The following is a 21,573-nucleotide window of genomic DNA, read 5'->3' on the forward strand; positions in this document are numbered from 1 at the left end:
GGTCTGTCCTGTTCTTCGTTCCTTAAAACTGTTCAGTTTAGCGCAGGTGAGACTAGAGGGCTGATTGCCAACTGGATTGGCTGGTTGCTCACTAGGACAAAACCCCCTCCTCCCCAGATGGGGAAAGAGAAGGCTTGCCTCCAGCCTTGTGGGCGGCACGGTGGCACAGTGGTTAGCACTGCTGCCTCACAGCGCCTGAGACCCGGGTTCAATTCCCGACTCAGGCGACTGACTGTGAGGAGTTTGCACGTTCTCCCCGTGTCTGCGTGGGTTTCCTCCGGGTGCTCCGGTTTCCTCCCACTGTCCAAAGATGTGCGGGTCAGGTGAATTGGCCATGCTAAATTGCCCGTAGTGTTAGGTAAGGGGTAAATGTAGGGGTATGGGTGGGTTGCGCTTCGGCGGGTCGGTGTGGACTTGTTGGGCTGAAGGGCCTGTTTCCACACTGTAAGTCTAATCTAATCTAAAAAAAATGAATGTACTGTATGGCTGCTGATCGTTTTGGTGACTGGACAGAAAACCCTGATGTCCAAAAAATCCTGCTCTTTAAGTGTAAAATCTTTATTAGCACTGGTACTGATGAAGGAGCTTCAGCCAAGTGATTAACCTCTTTTTCCCAGATTCTGGTGGATTTTTGGTATAAATGCAACTTCCCACTTGCAATGTAGTTCTTTTTTGATTAGAATTTTGAGAACATTTAGAAAATTAAGCACACTCCATTTATTTCTGTACAAGGAATGGGATTTCAGAACTCCTTAACGAAGATACAATGTTACAAAATACGGCTACATTACACACTGCTGAAAAAAATTAACATTCCAGTCATCTACAGTGAGATCATTTTGAGTCTTGCTGGGAGAACACCACATTTCTCATTTTCTGGATATTAAACATGCTACAAATTTCCATATGTGCCAAATTCCATCTCTCTATACATGGTCACTAAATATTCTTTATAATTTTTGTCAAATGTATTTTATCTCTAAAATAATCTTAAACAATGATTCTAGAATTCAACAATAATTAATTTAGCTATTGACTAAGAAAATAAAATCAAAGAGCATGCTTATTCATTTCTTATTCCTTACTATTCTCATTTGATAATAGCTACAGCAAAGCATGGAAGCTTTAGTTGATGTTCATTGAATAAATTTGTATATAATGCCATGAAAGCATATTCAAAAACATGTGCATGCTTTATATTTCGTATTGGTCCTTTAAAAGAATGAAAGATAGATTCACATCATAATTGCACGTTCTTTACAATATTAACTCACATAAGCTGTTTACAACCCAAAACCTTCATCTGACTGGTAATATGGGACTGAATTTTATACAGAGGTGTTGGGTCCATTTCTCTAGTTTAAAAAGTGGATTGTGCCTGCCTCCATGTGGCCAGGTTGCCTTAAGCTGGTGTAACAGATGTCAGATCTTACTTGTCAGGGCAAGATTTCTGCTCAACCGCAGAGGAGATCCTGCTCATGAAAATAATCAGACAATTAGATGGCCAACAGCTTTGAAGTCCCTGAAACATCAGGAGTGCTGGTCATTGGTGGAATTGCAAACTGTATCCAACAACAATCATCGATGGAGCTGGATGAAAATGTAAGTTGGGGCTGTCAGTCAGGACCAGTCTGGTAGACCTTGATAAGGGGTGTGGAGGATTGGTAAGGGATGATTAAACATTTGAGTTGGCTGCATATTGTGGGTGTGTGTGAGGCTCTCCTTTGGGCTAAAGATGCATGAACAGTCTGGACACCAGCCTCCCACCTCTAGCCTACAAAAAAATTAGTATAGAGACTTCCTGCTTCTCCTGGTAAAATACTAAGGACAGTGACAATGGAAAGAGACCTTAAAGTGGACGGTGTCTCATGTGCCACTCATAAAACATGAGCAAAGGTGGATAGGTAATTGACAGGGTGCTGTCACTATGGTACCTGATTTTGCAGCCTCTCTTCCTACTAGCTCCTTTAGGGATATTCATAAAATTCCACCATCATATCTCCTTGGAATCAGCAGTCCAGTATTCTCCAAATATATTAGATTCCCTACAGTGTGGAAACAGGCTTTTTAGCCCAACTAGTACACACTGACTCTCCGAAGAGTAATCCACCCAGACCCATTCCCCCAACCTAATGCACCTAACTCTACGGGTGATTTAGCATGACCAATTCACCTCACCTGCACATCTTTGGACTGTGGGAGGAAACTGGAGCACCCAGAGGAAACCCATGCAGACAGGGGGAGAATGTACAAACTCCACACAGTCAGTCGCCTAAGGCTGGAATAGAACCCGGGTCCCTGATGCTGTGAGGCAGCAGTGCTAACCACTGAGCCACCATGCTGCTCCATATGCAACTGTTATTTTTATAGTGCCTCTAACACAACAAACATCTCAAAAGTCTTTATGGAAAAGAAACAGTCAACAAACAATGAAAAACAATTGAAGACATAATTGGTGATGGGTTTCCCAAAGCTTTCTCAAGTAAGAAAAGTTAGAAAGATTGAGTGAAAATGTTCTAGACTGAAGGAAACGTTGTAATTTTAGCAAATCAATATATACAATGAATACTTATTCTCAAAAGGATTCATTTTAGACTCTGTTGTCATTTAATTAAAAGATTTTGCAATGAAGCACAAGTGTCGCCCAACTGTTTGTTCTGTGGTGCTGTGGAGTCCATGGACCATGTATATATGGGGTGTGGGTGCTTGCACTCCCTTTTTGATTTTCTGAAAAACCTCCTTCTGTTTTTGGTTGTACTTCAGTCCCACGATCCTGATCTTCGGACTCCCAGTATGGGAGGGAGAGGGCAGGTCTGATGACCTCCTTGTGGGTCTGCTCCTGGACCTAGCCAAACTGGCCATAAACAGGTCCAGGCAGCGGGCCATGGAGGGGGTCATTAGGGCCGACTGCCTGACCCTCTTCCGCAGTTACGTTAGAGCCCAAGTGTCTCTGGAGAAGGAACATGCGGTATCCACCAACACCCTTGAGCTGTTCAGGGAGAGGTGGGCACCGCAGGGAGTGGAGTGCATTATTCCCCCTCCAACTCTATTTTGATTTAGTCCCTGCCCTCCCCTTCACTGTTCGATCATACAGCATTGCCCTTTGATGTGAAGGGCACTGCTTGTCACTGGCCACCCTGGTGTTTCCTTTCTTCTTGGTGGTGGAAAATGAATAAAGATTTGTGCACCTTGTGTCTTTCTCTGTGTCTCACACCTGTACACACACAACATGGGTGCAAGGGAATAAATAAGCACTACCGCAGTTAGGTTGTAGTGTGGGGGTAATAAAAAAAAGACCAGGATCAAGAAAGAAGAAAAAAAAGAGCAGGAGTGTAACACCTCCTGCTCACTCTGAGAACTGGCTCTGAAGCACAAGTGTCAAGACAACTCCTACAATTTGCACCAGGGTATAACAAACTTTAAACCTGTGTAAGTACGGTTCTGCAAATGCAGCAAAATCTAGTTATCCTCAACTGGTTCACACATATGGGTGGAACACAGGAAGGAAAAATGTGCAACATAAATGTAAATCTTTCTTGACACTCCCTTCATATTCACTCAACATTTTTTAGCCTTTATGACAAGATCTCCGGATTCATCAATCACGAGTGTCATTCAGCAACGATTTGCATATGTCTATCAGATCAAGGCATAGGAGGTCTTGTGGCCCAGTGCCTCCTCACCCTACCAAGGTTTGGTATCATGGGTCAGACCTGCCTTTGCTCAGAGAACTGAAGAAGGAAATCAGATAATTTTGCCAACAGAAGAGCTCAATAGAAAGGGAAGAGCCATTACAAGCTGGCTCCTCCACTAGTTAGGCTGTGAGACCCTGAAATGGGAACAAATAAAATGAAGAATAGGTAATGGAATGATGTATCTCACTTTTTCAGCAAATTGGTAGCAAATTCAAAAATGGACTTTTATAAAGAAATATTAGAGGAAAGAAGAAACAATAGTATTAATGGTAAGTTGTTTGCATGCATGTAGAAACAGTTTATGGCACAGTACTTCAATGCTGTCAAGTTTAGCACTATTTGTGATTCATAATAAAAAGCTGCAAATTAAATGGAGAATTTTTAATCTTAACTAGACTATCATTTTTGAAAGTTTTTTTGAAATATTGATGCACACCTACTCCAGCCATGCACTTATTACATACTAATCAAAGTAGGGACAAAGTGATCAGCCACTAGAGGAGGAGTCAGCATAACTTTGGCCATTGTATATCCACCATAAGATAGGGCTCATCCAAATTACCGTTCTTCGTTATGCCGCTGATAATGCATATATCTTGTTTAAGTATGAAGAGTAGGATGTTGTAAAAGTGAATAGTGCAGAGCATCACACAGATATTCTAAAATTATTTTGAAACTACTTTTACATATGCCATTAATTTTGATAATAAAGTTTAATTTTTAAAAGATTACCTATGGTGGTTATCACAGTCCCAGCAAAGAAAAAGGCACTACCAAGTTCCCAGTGGCTTGTATTATTAGCTGAATTATCTACAGGATTCACTCCAGCACCAAGAGCCTCAATTGCATGCTGGAAAGAAACAGTTGTACATTAATAAATTATACTTTCAGAAAAATTCACAATAAAGCAATTGAAACATTTGTTGGTGAATACCCAGACTTATAACTTTAAAGAGGAATTTAAAATACTATATGTAACTCACGTACAGCACACAAGCCACAGCTTCCTGATCTACAAAGCCATATGAAAACATTGCATTACATTTTCACACATATGCAGCTGACACACAAATCTAGCTCACCATCACTTCTCTTGATCCCTCCACTGTTCCCAAGTTATTAGACTGCTTATCAGATATCCAGTATTAGATTATCAAAGATTTTTTTAAATTAAATACTAAAAAGATGGAAGACACTTTTTCTCTGTCCCCATTCCAACTCCATTCCCTAACTACTGAATGCCAATCCCCTCCCTGTGGATCAGTGTGTTCACAACCCATGGTTTCAGACTTCATCCCAAATGAGCTTCCAACTCAATATTTGTGTCATCACTAATACCACCTATTTACACTTCTGTATTCATGTCTTCATTAACTCCAAGCTGAACTACTTCATTATAATCCTTCATCACTCCTAACATTTCCTCACTCCCGCTAGACACAGGATTGTCCTATGCAATTGCAGAAGGTGTAACATTTGCCTATTCATCTCCCCCCTCTCCTTACTGTCCAAGGCCCGAATACGCTTTCCAGATGAAGCAGCATTTTGTTTTCAATCTAGTCTACTGTATTTGCTGCTCAAAACAGTGCCTCCTCTACAGTGGTGAGACCAATAACAGACTGGGTTATCACTTTGCACAACATTACCCTAACCTCCCAGTTGCTTGTAATTCCAATTAACCACCTGGATCTCAAGCTTACATTTCGGTCCTAGGCCTGCTGCAATGATCCAAGCACAGCACAAGCTCAAGGAACTGTAGTGATTGTAATAAGGCCAGCCAGATGGACCTCTGACTGTAGCTGTTAATCTAGTCCAATCAGGGAGCACTGGTTGACAGACAACAGCAGGAGTGTCCAACTGCTTGTTCTGCGGTGCTGTGGAGTCCATGGACCATGTGTATGTTGGGTGTGGGCGTTTGCACTCCCTTTTTGATTTTCTGAAAAACCTCCTCCTCTGTTTTTGGTTGCACTTCAGTCCCACGCTCCTGATCTTCAGGCACCCGGTGTGGAGGAGGGAGGGCAGGTCTGAAGACCTCCTCGTGGGTCTGCTCCTGGGCCTGGCCAAACTGGCCATAAACAGGTCCAGACAGCAGGCCGTGGAGGGGGTCGTAAGGGCCGACTGCCTGCCCCTCTTCCGCGGTTACGTTAGGGCCCGGGTGTCCTTGGAGAAGGAGCACGCGGTGTCCACCAACACCCTGGAGTTGTTCAGGGAGAGGTGGGCGCCGCAGGGAGTGGAGTGCATCATTTCCCCCTCCAACGCTATTTTGATTTAGTCCTTGCCCTCCCCTTCACTGTTTTGATCACACAGCATTGCCCTTTGATGTGAAGGGCACTGCTTGTCACAGGCCACTCGGGTGTTTTCCTACTTTTCCTGGTGGTGGAAATTGAATAAAGATTTGTACACCTTGTCTCTCACTGTGTCTCACACCTGCGCACACACACCATGGGTGCTGGGGTTAAAAATAATAAGCACTACCGCAGTTAGGCGGTAGTGTGGGGGTTAATAAAAAAAAGGAGTGTAGGAACACTGCTTGTCACTGGACCACTCGGGTGTTTTGCCTGTTAGGAGTTGGACCAGTGGCAGTGTGTGGAAAAAAAGAAGAAAAAAAAAGATAAAAAGAAAAATATAACAGCAGGAGTGTCCAACTGCTTGTTCTGCGGTGCTGTGGAGTCCATGGACCATGTATATATTGGGTGTGAGCATTTGCACTCCCTTTTTGATTTTCTCAAAAATCTCCTTCTATGCTGTTGGTTGCACTTCAGTCCCACGCTCCTGATCTTCAGGCACCCGGTACGGAGGAGGGAGGGCAGGTCTGAAGACCTCCTTGTGGGTCTGCTCCTGGGCCTGGCCAAACTGGTCATCAACAGGTCCAGGCAGCGGGCCGTGGAGGGGGTCGTGAGGGCCGACTGCCTGCCCCTCTTCCGCAGTTACATTAGAGCTCGGGTGTCTCTGGAAAAGGAGCACGTGGTCTCCACCAACACCCTGGAGTTGTTCAGGGAGAGTTGGGCGCCGCAGGGAATGGTGTGTATTATTTCTCCCTCCAACTCTATTTTGATTTAATCCTGCCCTCCCCTTCACTGTCTGCTCACACAGCATTGCCCTTTGATGTGAAGGGCATTGCTTGTTACTGGCCACTCGGATGTTTCTTCTCTTCCTGATGGTAGAAATTTGAATATAGATTCGTACACCTTGTGTCTCTCACTGTGTCTCACACCTGCACACACACACAACATGGGTGCTGGGGAAAAAATAAGCACTACCGCAGTTAGGCGATAGTGTGGGAGAAAAAAATAACCTTAAAAAAAACTGATATTCACTACCGCAGAAAAAAGAAAAAAAACAGCAGGAGTGTCAGACATCTTGGCACTCTGAGAGCTGGCTCTTGAGGGAGCTAGATCAGCATCAGGGTCTTTCCACATGTAAATAAAGGTTGACTTGGTGATGGGACACCAGCCTCCGTGGAGTTATTTCAGGAAAAAAAAGCTTCACTTTCTGCTTAGGCACGTTACAGTCTCAATGTCATAATACTGAACTCAATAACGTCAGAAACTGACAGTGTTATGTCTGCTCTCCATTTTCTTATATTCTACCAATTCCACCATTCCCCACATCAACCCCCACAGTCTTGTCTTCTTTATTTTGTTCTTAGTAGAGAGAACACATTGTTTCTCTTTCACATGCTAATTTATGCCCATTTTACATTTCTTTTGCTCTTTCTCCACCATTAACAACCCTTCTGACTTATTTCTTCTCCTCTGCCTCTGTCAAAAGTATAAAAATATATTTCCACTACCTTCCAGTTCTGAAGACGCATTGTACCAGATGCAAAATGTTAACTCTATTTCTTTCTCCACAGATACTGGCAGACCTGCTGAATTTCTCCAGCATTCTCCCTGATTGTTCTAAACATTTGCGTTGGTATTGTGAATACCTGACTCCATAATTTATGCAATTTAGAGGTATAGTTTTATAAAACTGAAGTTTTGGTTGGGGACAAAAGTGTTAAATGTAAGTTAAATAGACTCTCTTGGTCGGAGAACTTGTAAATTGACCTTGATTAATTATACTTCAGGGTGTTTATTTAATCAGGTCAGAATTAGACCAGTTAGCTTAACATTGGTCAATCAGGCAGTCAATATGGTATGCAGAAAGTAAATTATATTTAACTGATTTATTACATTTTTTGAGGATCCATGTAACATGAAAAAAGGGGAACTTGTATGTGTGGTGCACTTGCATTTCCAGAAAGCATCTGACAATGTGCCCATGGAATCCATAAAATCTCTACCATATGGAACTAGGCCATTCAGCTCAACTGGTCCCCACCAACACTCCAAAAAGCTTCCCACCCAGACCCATTCCCCTACCCTTTCCCTGTAACCCTGCATTTCTCATGGCTAATGTACCTAGCCTACACATCCCTGAACACTAGCATGGCAATTTAGCATGGCCAACCCACCTAACTTGCAAATTTGTGTTCTGTGAGAGGAAACTGGAGCACCTGATGGAGATCCATGCAGATACAGGAAGAATGTACAAGCTCCATAAAGACAGTTGTCTGAGGGTGGAATTGAACCTGGGTCCCTTGCGCTGTGAGTGCTAACCACTGAGTCCAATGCCACATCAATGATCACTATACAGGGAACTCATGGGGTAGAGGGTAACATACAAGCATAGATAAAGAATTGGATAGCTAACATGAAATTGCAAGTGAGTATAAATGGATCATTTTCAGATTGACAAGCTGTAGCTAGTGTCAAAACGTGTGGCGCTGGAAAAGCACAGCAGGTCAGACAGCATCCAAGGAACAGGAGAGTTGATATTTCGGGCATAATTCCTGACGAAGGACTTATACCTGAAACGTCAACTCTCGTGCTACTCGGATGCTGCCTGACCTGCTGTGCTTGTCCAGCGCCACACCTTTTGATTCTGACCTCCAGCACCTGCTGTCCTCACTTTCTCCAAGCTGTAGCTATTGGAGTGCCAGAGGGATCAGTGTCATGACCTCAGCTATTTACAATTTATTTTAATGACTTTGACGAAGCGACTTTATGAACAGTTGCTTAATTTGCTGATAGAATAGCAAAATGATAGGTGAGTAAATTATGAAGAGGACATAAAGAGATATAGATAAGTTAAATGTTTGGGCAAAAATTTGGCAGATGGCATAGAATGTGAGAAAATGTGAATTTGTCCATTTTGGCAGGAAGAACAGAAAGGCAGATTATTACTTAGGTAGAGACTGATTGCAGAACTCTGCTGTATTGCAAAACTCTGTTGTACAGAGAGCTGCAGATGTCTTGGTACATGATTCATAAAATGCAATGTTGTCATAATTATAAGGAGCAAGGAATGCAAGAGTAAGGAAGTTTTGTTACAATTGTACATGGTGATGGTAAAATCACATCTGGAGTATTGTCTCCTTACTAACGGAAGGATATAATTACATAAGAAGTAGTGCAGAAAAATAGTTCATTCAGCTGATTTTCAGATAAAGGGGTTGTCTGATGATGAAAGTTTAGACACATTGGGTCGGTATCTATTGGGGTTCAGAACAATTGTAAAATAGTTTCATGCAAACATATCAAATCCCAAGAGGACTTGACAGGGTAGTTGCTGAAAGAATACTTTCCCTTATAGATGAGACTAAAATTAAAAGGAGACAGTTTAAAAATAAGGGATCTCCCATTTAACCTGGAGATGAAGAGAATTTGTTTGCCTCTCATTATGTAATTCTCTTCCCCAGTGGAGGCAGAGTCATTGAATATTGTTAATCCTAAATTATACAGATTTTTGATCCACAATGGTTCAAAGGATATTGGAAGTAATAAGAAAGTAAAGGCCACAGTCAAGTCAGCCATGATTCTTATCAAATCACGGATTCATCTTGAGGGCATAAATGACCTAAGTCGTTTTCAAATTCATGTGTTTACACGCAATTAAAAAGAAAATAAACTTAAACAATAGATGACCCATTTCTAAATCTGTGATGAGGCCTATACATACCTCAATAAATGATTTAAATTACTTATGTCATTCTGTGATGAAATTAAGGTAAAAGCACTATTGTAATTAGGGAAGTTTAAGACAAAGCTTACCCTGGTTTCACTCAAAATTTGAATTATTCCTGTGGGTTTAAGAATCAAAGCTGGTTTAATTAATGCAAATTTTTGTTTGTAACATCCCATGTATGCCACATTGTCATGGATTTGAAATGGATATGGAACTGTACTATTTTGTGGTGTTTATCTCTACATTCACAGAAACAGGCATTCAGCAATTTAATTTGGGGACAGACAGAGGAAGCTGCAGCTCACTGAGCCAAGGGAAACCTTCAGGTTCTGAAGAAGAGGAATATCAGACTCAAAATATTAACCTTGTCTCCAAACCTACTGAGTTTCTCCAGCATTTTCTGAGTTTGTTTCAAATTCCCAGCATCTGAGGTATTTTGCTCTTATAGGAGCAGAGGAACCTGAGTGTATTTGTTCTAGACTATTAATCAAGAAACTCAGGTAATGTTCTGGGGACCCAGATTCAAATCCCACCACAGCAGATGGTGGAATTGATAACCATGAAACTATTGTTAATTGTCAGAAAAACCTATCTGGTTCTCTAATGTTCTTAAGGAAGGAAATCTGTCACCATTACCTGGTCTGGCCTACATGTGACTCCAAAGCCACAGCAATGTGTTGATCTTCAACTGCCCTTGAAATGGCCTCCCAAGCCACTCAGTTGCATCAATCTCTATGACGTCTCAACAAAAAAGTGAAACTGGACAGACCACCAGGCATCAACCTAGATACCAGGAAAAGACAACAGGAGAAACAACCTCACTGACCCTGCTACGTACTCCTTACTATTATCTGGAGGCTGAATGGGGCTTGATATACTCACAGAATCATACATGACAGACAATGTCCCACTGCCACAGTCACCAACCCTGGGTTGGTGATTCTATTCACCTTCAGGACAGACCCAGCAGAGGTGGCGACACTATAGTATGTAGTTGGGGAGGAGCTGCTCTGGCAATCCTCAACAAAGGACCACATGGCTTCAGGTTAAACATGAGAAAGGAAACCTCTTGCTGATTATGACATACCTCCCTCAGCTGATGAATCAGCTCGTCTGGTCAAGCTCTTCCAGTACAGTTACATCTGCCCAGAAATGGGAATCAATGAGTATTAGGAGGCAAACCTTCCATTGGCTGGAGTCACACCTGACACATAGGAAGATGGTTGTAGTTGCTGGAAGTGAGTTGTCTCAGCTACACACATCTGCAGGGGTTCTTCAGGTAGTGTCTTAGTTTCAACTATCTTCAACTGCATTATCACTGATCTTCCTTCCATCATAAGTGGGGGTGGTCACCAATGATTGCACAACGTTCAGCACCATTTGATACTGAAGCAGTCCATATTCAAATGCAACAACATCTGGACGATATCTAAGCTTGGGTTGACAAGTGGCAAGTAACATTCATGCCACACAAATGCCAGACAGGGACCATGTTGAATAAATGATAATCTAACCACTGGCCCTTGACATTCATTGGTGTTACCATCACTGAATCCCCACTATCAACATCCTTAGGGTTCCCATTGACCAAAAACTCAACAGGATAGTCACATAAACACAAAGGCTACAAAAGTAGGTCAGAGGTTAGGAACACTGTGGCGAGTAACTCACCTCCTGATTCCTCAAAGCCTGTCCACCATCTACAAGACACAAGGCAGGAATGTGATGGAATATTACTCCCCACTTGCCTGGATGGGTGCAACTCCAACAACACTCAAGAAGCTTGATGCCATCCAGGCCAAAGTAGCCTGTTTGATTGGCATGACTGCCAAAAGCATCAATTCCCTCTACCACTAATGCTCAGTAGCAGCAGTGTGTACTATCTGCAAAATGCACTGCAGAAATTCATTAAAGATCCTTAGACAGTACCTTCCAAACCCACAAGTATTTCCATCTAGAAGGACAGGACCAGCTAATACAAGAGAAAACCACCACCTGCAAGATCCCTTCCAAGCCACTCACCATCCTGACTTGGAAATATATCACCAGTTCTTCACTGTCACTGGGTCAAAATTCTAGAATTCCCTCCCTAAGGGTATTGTGGCTCTACCTCCCCACAGGAACTGCAGCTCATCACCACCTTTTCACCAGCAACCAAGGACAGGCAATAAATGCTGGCCAACCAGCAACGTGCATGTCCTACATATGAATTCTTTAAACAACAAGGGCATAGAATTAAATTAATTAGTAAAAATAGAAAAAGTGATATGAGGGAACCTTTCTTCACATAGTGAGTGGTAAGGAGCTGGAATGCCCTGCCTAAGAGTGTGGCGCAGACTGGTTTTACTTTGGTTTCAAAAAGGAGACTTAGACAATTATCTGACAAGGAAGAACTCATACAGTTATGGAATAAAGGCAAGGGAATGGCACTAGGTGGTTTGCTTAGTTGAACTGCCATTGGAGATACAATGAACTAAATAGCTACTTTCTGTGCCATGGAAATTTTGTAACTATCTGGTATGATCTGATTCTATAATTTCTTTTAAATGTTCAAATTTCACTTTAACTGTCAACAGTCTTTACAGGGATTATAAAATTGATCTCTCACATTCTAACCTCCAAAAGTTTGATGTTATCCAAAACACCGTTGTCTGTGATTTTCCTCATTCACTTATCACTCCCATGCTTGCTGACTTACACTGGTTCTTTGTCAAGAAAAGTTATGCTTTTAAAATTATCTTCATTGTTCTCAAGTCCCTCCAGGGCATCACTTTCTATTTTTCTAAAATTTTTTTAGTCACATAATTTTCCAAATTTTCTGTGCTTATTTAGTTCTGGATTTTTGAACATCCTCAATTTTAATTGCCTCACTACTGGTGATTCTGTATGAAGTCGCTGAGATCTCAATTTCTGGATCGCTCTCCCTTCACCTTTCCACCTGCCAACCTTATTTTCCTGGTTTCACTTATTAATTCAACTCAACTCCATGATCAAGCATTTAGTCACCTGGCCTAATATTTAAGTAATTGAAATCTTTTGCATTTAGGGATGGGTAACAAATAGCCTTGCTGGCAATACCCTTATCCTATCAAAGAATTATTAAAAATATGGTTCAGTGTTCTACTTTGTTTCTAATGCTCCTGCAATGGGCCTTGAGACATTTTATTTTGTCAAAGGTTCAAATGAACATGTAATGTTGTTGTTTTAACTATCCTCAAGCTGGTCATTTCAGAAACCAGCAGCAAGTGGAAGTTATAGTATTAAATTTAACATTTTTTGTAACAAAGTTTAAAAGGAAGTATTTCTATTGTTTGAGTTAAACTTTTCTTTAATATGTGTTTTATACTGGAACTGTTATGATAAGCCCAATTCTGTTTCATGGCCCACTTTAAAAATAAGTTTGGACATTTCTAGTTTGAACATTTAAGATAATGCTCAAACATTTATATATTAGAGCAAAATAATTTGGAATATCTCACATCAGGCTGTAACAGAGAGGAGGAGAGGGTAAAGCTAGCATTTCAGGTTGGTGACCTTTCATCAGATAAACAGGTCTTGATACTTGTTCAACTAGCAATATCAAGTGTAACAAAGTTATAGAAAACATCCCACAAAAATTGTTTCAAATCTTACAATAACATCCTTTCTATCAGTATTCTGTATCTATCAGTGGCCTTTTTTGGAACCAATTCTAGTAAAACTTCCTACTTTATTTCATATGATTCTGTGCATTCTCAATATGTGTCAATTTTGATTTTTTAAAAAAACTAATCCAGTGACACTATATGAAAAATGACTAGAGTTCCGCCAAAATTCATTCCTGATCAGCAATGATCCCTCAGTCTAGCATTACAAAATAAAGCAGATTATCTGGCCATTATCTAATACTTATATGTGAGGCTTTGCCACGTGCAAATTGGCTGCTGTGTTTATCACAGTGGTTACTCTTTAACAGTCTCTAATAGGTTGTAGAACATTTTAGAATATTCTGAAGTGGTGTGGAAGGATGTTTAATTGCAAATCTTTCACTATATACAGGAAAACAGTGAAAAATCACACAACACCAGATTATAGTCCAACAGGTTTATTTGGAAGCATGAGGTTTTGTAGGTTTGAGTAAAAAATGAGGTCTGCAGATGCTGGAGATCACAGCTGAAAATGTGTTGCTGGTCAAAGCTCAGCAGGCCAGGCAGCATCTCAGGAATAGAGAATTCGACGTTTCAAGGGCTTATGCTCGAAACGTCGAATTCTCTATTCCTGAGATGCTGCCTGGCCTGCTGTGCTTTGACCAGCAACACATTTTCAGTTTTGCAGGTTTGCTCAACTGATGAAGGAGCAGTGTTCTGAAAGCTAGTGTTTCCAATTAAACCTGTTGGCCTATAACCTGGTGTTGTGTGATTTTTAACTTTGTACACTCCAGTCCAACACCGGCATCTCCAAATCATGACTACCATCGACTACAGTAAAACAGAAATATATTTACTTAAGTTTAAATGTAACATGTTGCGCTTATTGATTTTTTTTATTTAAAAAGGCTTGATTTAACCCAGGTTCCATTGTTCTTATTCCTGTATTCTTAATAGCAGCATCTGACTGGTTGTCTCTGGTGAAATGGAAGACCCTATGTCAGCGCCAAAAGGGTTGCACACTTAATTGTTGAATGCCACTATCTGTGGACTGTTGGAAGATAGGAATTATCGCCACATGGTAATAATGATGCATTAAACTAAGTCAAGATCAAAAGTGAGATGGATGCACTTGTGTTTGGAGTAACACAGCCTCCCAGAAAAGGACAGGAGCTCTTAATCACATGCCGTGTAGATTGTTTTGAGTATTACCTTTCGAACGTGCGAATAATCTGAATTTGATTTGGTTTGGCCATAAACATGATGCAGCCTTTATGTTTGACATGAGATAGATAAGCTATTTACTTGAAAAGTGTTCATTGAAAGAGGGATAACTTAATCCTTTCTTGGGCTTTAAGCACCTGGTGACGGTTACTTGTGAAACATGGTGATCTTTGTAAAACAAAAGCATGTGGAAATGGCGTCTCAGTGCGATCTGAGCATTGTCTGACCAATAACATCCACCCCTTCTCAAAACAAAAAAACAACTACTTCCCTTTATCAAAACAAGTTCTATCCTTTCAAAATAATATTTTCTTTGGTGGGGCAAGTTTGACAGGCCGACACATTTATCCAACCACTGCCAACTGGGAGATGTGTTTGGAGTATCTGAGGCCAGCCCATGTGTGCATTCATTTTCTTACCTCAATGAGTGCATCAAGTTCTCCGGGGTTCACACAGGGGTGATTTCGAAGGAAACTGGATTTCTCTGTCGTGATCTTATGCTTTTGCTTGCTTTCGAAAGGTTTTTCCAGAGCTCGGAACACAGTGCCTCCGATCACCAGGTAAAGGACAACGACCACGAAGATAGCCAGCACCGTTTTCCACTTCATGACTGTGGGCGATGTCTGAGGGCCACTGTCCATGCTGGCTACCACCGTGGTCCTGGAGGATATGGACAGCCTGGGCACCGGGTAGTGCCCGTTGGTCTTTGGATCACAGGCTTGCACTGTGGATTGGACAGCGACTGAAACAAAAACAACTGAAGAGTAACTCTGATCCCCGTGTGGAGAGGGGTCAAACCTATAGCTCTGTGCACTAAAGAAGGACATTTGCGGCCTGAACTGTCAGTCTGATATCATTTCAAGATACATACTAACTTCATAGTTTTCTTTTGAGTCTGACCTTGTAATCAGACGCTTCCTGGAGGTGTACGGTTCAGCGAAACGCCCTGTTTAAATTGTGTGCAAATCAGCCCTTTCAGGTTGGCTCTGCACAATGTGTCATGCAAAAGTGTGGCTGTCGCCGGAGTAGTATTTTCTTTGGATGAAATAGGGGCGTGCCGTCAGCGCTCCCTCGTGTCGGTCGTGTTATTCTCTGCCGTTTCTCATCGACTGAGTTGCTTGTCGTGTGAGGGTGCAGCATGTGCGAGTAGAACTGGGCACTGCGCCCAATGTGTGGTGGGGTAAATGGACCCAGGAAAATACATGCAGATGTGTGCCTCTCCTCTACAAAATTCAAAATGCCTTTCTTCCTGGACCTACACTTTAATCTTCCCAGACAAAATAATGTCCATTGACTTGCACTAATAGCAACTGACAATACTAAATGTGCTCGAACTGATTACAAAAGGTCTATTTAGGTTAGATACAAATTTATTTGAATACATTAGGTTATATCTATCTGGTATTGTTTTAGTGGCCATTAATGCGATGGGTGACCGGAGACAGCAGCAGTGACTTAGAATCGTTCTAAACGTAAACAGAAACTGGCATCTTGTGTAGGGTAACCGGAAACGGTCTGCATGCAACGAAAAGGCAGCTCCTAGGCAACATTCCACTGGGGGTCGTGGCCAACTAACGCACCCTGTAACAATGACCCACCCCGGCAGCTGGCTGCAAAGAGTCGGTTTGGATATTTGCATTCAAGCCACAGGAAAATGAGTAGACTTGATGAAGAGCTTGAGTCTGTTTCGGAGAAATCAAAAGCTGTTTGGAATGATGTAATTGACTGCTGGAGCAGTTGAGATGGTTATTCTCGTACATCCATCCAGCAGTTTTCCATCGGGGAAGTCTTGCCGCTGAACGTTTTGAAATTGTTGAGCCAGTGTGTGTGTGTGTGTGTGTGTGCTGCAGTGAAAGAACCATTTTCACAAAACACCTCAACGGGAATATTGCAAAGCAGCAAATAGGGGAGAGCGAATGCGGAGACGGTTAGAGCTGAAGAGGTATAAACATATCAGTTCCTGGTTTAATTTTGTCAATACACTCGTCTCAACAAATTAGCTCACAAGCAATAGTGAGGCTTTTTTGTTCATTCCTTCCCGCCGCAGCAGACTGCGGGTTTTTGCAGTGTGTTTGCCTGTCCATGCAATAATGCAAAAAAAACACTAAGCAGCTACACATATACACCCCAGCTGTACTCGTAATCGAAACTAATAATTAAATCACAATGGTAATGAGATGAAAAAAGAAAGCGGGCGAAATAACCGGTATTGCCGTGATGCAGTTTGGAATGAATAAAAGATTAGCATATTCAAAGTGAGCTTACTATTCACATCTCAGTCATACACCCAGACACCCTGGTGTAACTGCTCAGTTAACAGTGTAGCATCGTATCATAATGGCATTTGTCAGACCCTGGACTGGGAACCCGATAAGCGAATTCTCGTTCGTAAATAAAGGAGAAACGAGAGAGGGAAAAAAAGATTTGGCCGCCAAAGGGCAATAGTTCCCACCACTGTCTACCTCTTTGTGTGTGTGTACATATACCTGAACGATATACCGAATATTAACCCTATGGGCAAATACTGTTCAATTCATGGAATAAAATAACACACGTACATACACTCAAATTCAACACAGCTACGAACCTGGAGGGTCACAACTAGTGTGTTTCCTTGATGATTCTATTGGAAATTTCATCTTAGATCGCCAAAACCTTTTCTTTCCTTGCATTCGCAAATTGCAGTCAGTTACTCGGAATCCGCGGACTTAAGATAAAAGGACATCCTCTGGAGTTACCATTTCACACAAGCGCATTTTATTCCAAGCCAGTCGATCAAAGGAAAATTAGATTTCTAAAATATATATTCAAGCGATATTCCTAAACCGGGTTGAGGCTCAGCAACATCAGAAAGGTTTCGTGCATGAATGATCTCACACTGCAGAGTGCAGAACGAATTGCACGCGTCCGCCTCGCATATGGCAATTAAACAGAAGTATATTGTCTGTGGAGACCATCGCTGCTCTTGCTTCAGAAGAGTGGCTGAACTGAGTTGTTTTTTTTTGGCTGGAGATGAACGCTGTGTATGGCTGTGTCGTGTTGTTAGGTGGAGTTGTGAGTCGGAAGACACCCTTGGATTGTAGGCACATGGCGGTGTCCTGCGGCAGCCAACTCATCATACATTCCCCACACACTGAAAGATGGGATAAACAGTCAATATTCGGCCAACAGGAAGGGACTCCTTCCAGAAGGCGATTGTTTACGCTACACAGTTGCTTTTGTATTGGTTGAGATGTGGGTGTAGGTGCTCATATCTCTTTGGAAAATCAATGCAGAAACATTACTTTGGCTTTTTGTGGGGTTGTTGTGTTGTATCATTCCACCATGCAGATGTTGACAACACGCACACAACTGTTTGTTTCATTAGACCACGTCTTACTTAATGTGTATCGTGCCTGTGACATGCCTGTACTGGAAAAGTTTTTATTATATAAACACCAAATGAATTTTATAATTTTTAAAATGTAAATTGGACCCGGAATATGAATATACGTTGAAACAGTTGGTGCATATCATGTATGGGTCATGCTGCCAAACGTCCCACACGTTTACGTCCAGGCGTGGCTGGGCTACAAGTAAATACAAGGAATAAGGGAGCACGATCGTTTGTCACAAATACGCTCAACTGTTGATTGCATTTCACATTACTTCATCGCACCGCGCCGCACCGCAACGATATTCTGAAACCTGTGCGGAATAACCGTGCCTTCAACCGCAACCACTGCTCACACCGACTGAGCCATCGGCTCTTCCGGGGATACAGCCGGAACAAAAGAGAGGGCGGTGTTTTCAGCCACTTAGACAACAAAAAGTTTTTTTTTAATTGGGCGGGTCTGGCAACGTGGTTCGTTTGACCCGTTCTAAATTGTGAAAATGTGTTGCTGGAAAAGCACAGCAGGTCAGGCAGCGTCCGAGGAGCTGGAAAATCGACGTTTTGGGCAAGAGCCCTTCATCAGGAAATTGAAGGGCTTTTGCCCGAAACGTCGATTCTCCTGCTCCTTGGATGCTGCCTGACCTGCTGTGCTTTTCCAGCAACACATTTTCAGCTCTGACCTCCAGCATCTGCAGACCCCGCTTTCTCCCCGTTCTAAAAGGTGTCGATAAATGCAACCTTTTATAAATTGTCAACGTAAGGCGTGCGCTATAGAGTAAAATATAATCTGGGTACAGTCAAAACAAGGTCAACAATATTTAATCTGGATGTGCTGCTCACATAATGTTTAGACTAGAGTGGTGCTGGAAAAGCACAGCAGGTCAGGCAGCATCTGAGGAGCAGGAATATCGACGCTTTGGACAAAAGCCCTTCAATTTCCTGATGAAGGTCTTTTGCCCTAAACGTCGATTTTCCAGCTCCTTGGATGCTGCCTGACCTGCTGTGCTTTTCCAGCACCACTCTGATCTAAACTCTGGTTTCCAGCATCTGCAGTCCTCACTTTTGCCTCGTTAATATAATTTAGCAGTAGCCACCGGATTGCATGAAGATTCCTCCAAAGTTTTTTTTTGCCAACCCTGTCAGGTTTCAGGTCATGTTTGAATGCAATTCTACTGGATTTGATGGCCCACAATTGAGGTGTCAATCAACTGAAGCTATAACAGGACCCTCTACAACACAGGAACACTTGTATACCAAACAGCACAAGTAGCAACTACACATGAATTGTGATGGATGATGAAACAACTTACTAGAGAAGGCTTCACAAATATTCCAATCCCCAATGATTGGGGAGCCCAGTACAACAGTACAAATGCTAAGGCTGAATCGTTTGTGACAATCTTCAGCCAGAAGTGCCAAGTGGATGATCCACCTCCATCTCTTCCAGATGGTCCCAGCATAACAGACACCAGTATCCAGAAATTTCATTTTATTGTATGTGAAATCAAGAAATAGCCTGGAAAGGCTATGGGTACTGACAATCTTTGAGCAATAGAACTGAAGGCTTGTGCTCTAGAAGTTGCCATGGCTCTAGCACAGCTATGACACTGGAATCTATCTGACAATGTGGAAAATTGCTTAAGTGTATCCTGTACAGGAAAAGGAGGATCAATGCAACCAGGCCAATTAATACCGAATCAGTCTACTCTCTTTTACAAAAGGGATCATCATCAAACATACTGTCAACCAGCACTTGCTTAAAAGGTTAAGGGGTGGATATGGTCAAAGTCTTCATGATATTAACAGGAAAAGACAGGGTAGTTAAAGATAAAGTATTCCCACCAATGGAGGATTCTGGAACTAAAGGTTATAGTCTGAGAATTAGTGTCAGCCCACACAGGAGAAATGTTAGGAAGTACTTCTACACATGAAGGATGGTAGATGTTTGGAACATTCATCCACAAATGGAACCAAATATTGGATCTATTGTTAATTTTAAATCTGAGTTAGATAATTTTTTATCAAATGAGGTATGAAGGGATATGGGGCAAAAGTAGGTAAATGGAGTTATGCCACAGATCAGCTATTATCTAACTGAAAGGTGCAACAGGCTCAAGGGTCTGAATGGTTTCCTCCTGTTCCCATGTACGCATTTGGATGGTAATAGACTTGAGGGGAAGTTACAGGTGGTGGTGTTTCAGACACATACTGCCCTTTTCCTTCTGGATGATAGAAGCAATTGATTTGGAAAATGCCTTTGAAGAAGCATTGGTGCATTGCTTTATCTTGCTAGATAGCATGCATTGCAGTCCCTGCTTGATTGTGGTGGAGGGAATCAATGACAAGGTAGTACAAATTAAGCAGGTTTCTTTGACCTGGATAGTGTTGAGATTCTTGCATGTGGTTTGAGCTTCACTGATCCAGGCAGTTTGAGTATTAATCCATAACATTCCTGATTTGTGCTTTGTTAGAAAAGGTTAAAAGAGTCACTGGGTGAGGTATCACAGAATAACTAGCTTCAAAGTAGCCACATTATTTATATGGTTATACCTGTTAAATTACTGATCATTGGTGAAACCCAAGAACCTCGAAGTGGGAGAATCAGTGTTGATAATGCAACTGAATATGGAGGAGAGGTGGGATTGGATAGTCTCTTGTTGAAGGTAGTCATCGCTAGGCGCATCTTGGTGCAAATATTATATGAGACATTCCACTCCAAACTCAATAAGGCCAAAATTTTCATAAGTTCATTGACTGTTTCATTATATAAGTTGCAAATGGAATTTATATCAGTGAACATCCCACTTGTCACTTTATGTTGAAAGAAGCAGCTTAACATGATTGGTCCTGAGGCACTACACTGAGGAACTCTTAGAAAGTTGCTCTGGGGCTGAGATTGTGATCTGTAATACCTAGAAACATTTTCCTTTATGCTAGGCATAACTTCCAGCCAGTGTAAAGTTCTCCCCCACACTTCTATTAGCTTCAATTTTAGTAGGACTCCTTTAACATTTGCCAAATACCACCTTGAATTCAAGAGCAGTGACTCAGTATTTGGATCAGTGCTTTAATGAGTTGATTGGGCTGGATGAAAATCATCTCAGCATTGGTCAGTAAGTCATTCATGAGCTAGTGCCACTTGATAGCATTGGCAAAGACCCATTAACATGTTTTCAATACTATAGCTGGTTATTGCCAGTGTCATAGTCATTGCTGTATCCAGAATGCTAAGCAGAAATAGCTTTAACCTCCTCATGAGCTCCTCACCAGCAAAGATGCCAATCTTTATTCAATTTAATTCACACCACATGAAATCCAGAAACAGAATTGGATAAAGATTAGCATCTGTGCTGGTGGGGAGCTCATGAGGAGGTTAAGATGGATTGTCAGCTCAATACCATATAACAAAGAACAATGGCTGCTGGACATCTGAAACAACTGCAGAATTTGCTGGTGAAACTCAGAAGGTCTAGCAGCATCTTTGAGGTGAAAACAGAGTTAATGTTTCATGTCTGGTGACTCTTCATCAGAACACCAGAGTCAGATTTGCTAAGTTTCGTCAGACTTAGTACCTTTGTCAACTCGGTACCTTTGACTGAAAATGGATATAAATGCTTTGGCCTTGTCATTTGGACTTACATGC

General features: G+C 41.8%; 1 protein-coding gene across 1 annotated transcript in view; it reads right to left on the minus strand.

Annotated features, from left to right (window-relative positions):
* LOC132818206 (potassium channel subfamily K member 10-like) overlaps window positions 1-17,224 on the minus strand; it is a 37,015-nt gene extending 19,791 nt beyond the window's left edge. The window contains exons 1-3 of the mRNA XM_060828985.1: window positions 17,145-17,224; window positions 14,977-15,299; window positions 4,428-4,545 (exon numbers count right to left, since the gene is read on the minus strand). Of these exons, the coding sequence (XP_060684968.1) occupies window positions 4,428-4,545; window positions 14,977-15,299; window positions 17,145-17,196 (493 nt within the window). The 5' untranslated portion in view covers window positions 17,197-17,224. The remainder of the gene's footprint in view (window positions 1-4,427; window positions 4,546-14,976; window positions 15,300-17,144) is intronic.
* Between the last annotated feature and the right edge of the window lie 4,349 nt (window positions 17,225-21,573).

Source organism: Hemiscyllium ocellatum, chromosome 8 (genome assembly GCF_020745735.1).
Source record: "Hemiscyllium ocellatum isolate sHemOce1 chromosome 8, sHemOce1.pat.X.cur, whole genome shotgun sequence".
Taxonomy (NCBI): Eukaryota; Metazoa; Chordata; class Chondrichthyes; order Orectolobiformes; family Hemiscylliidae; genus Hemiscyllium; species Hemiscyllium ocellatum.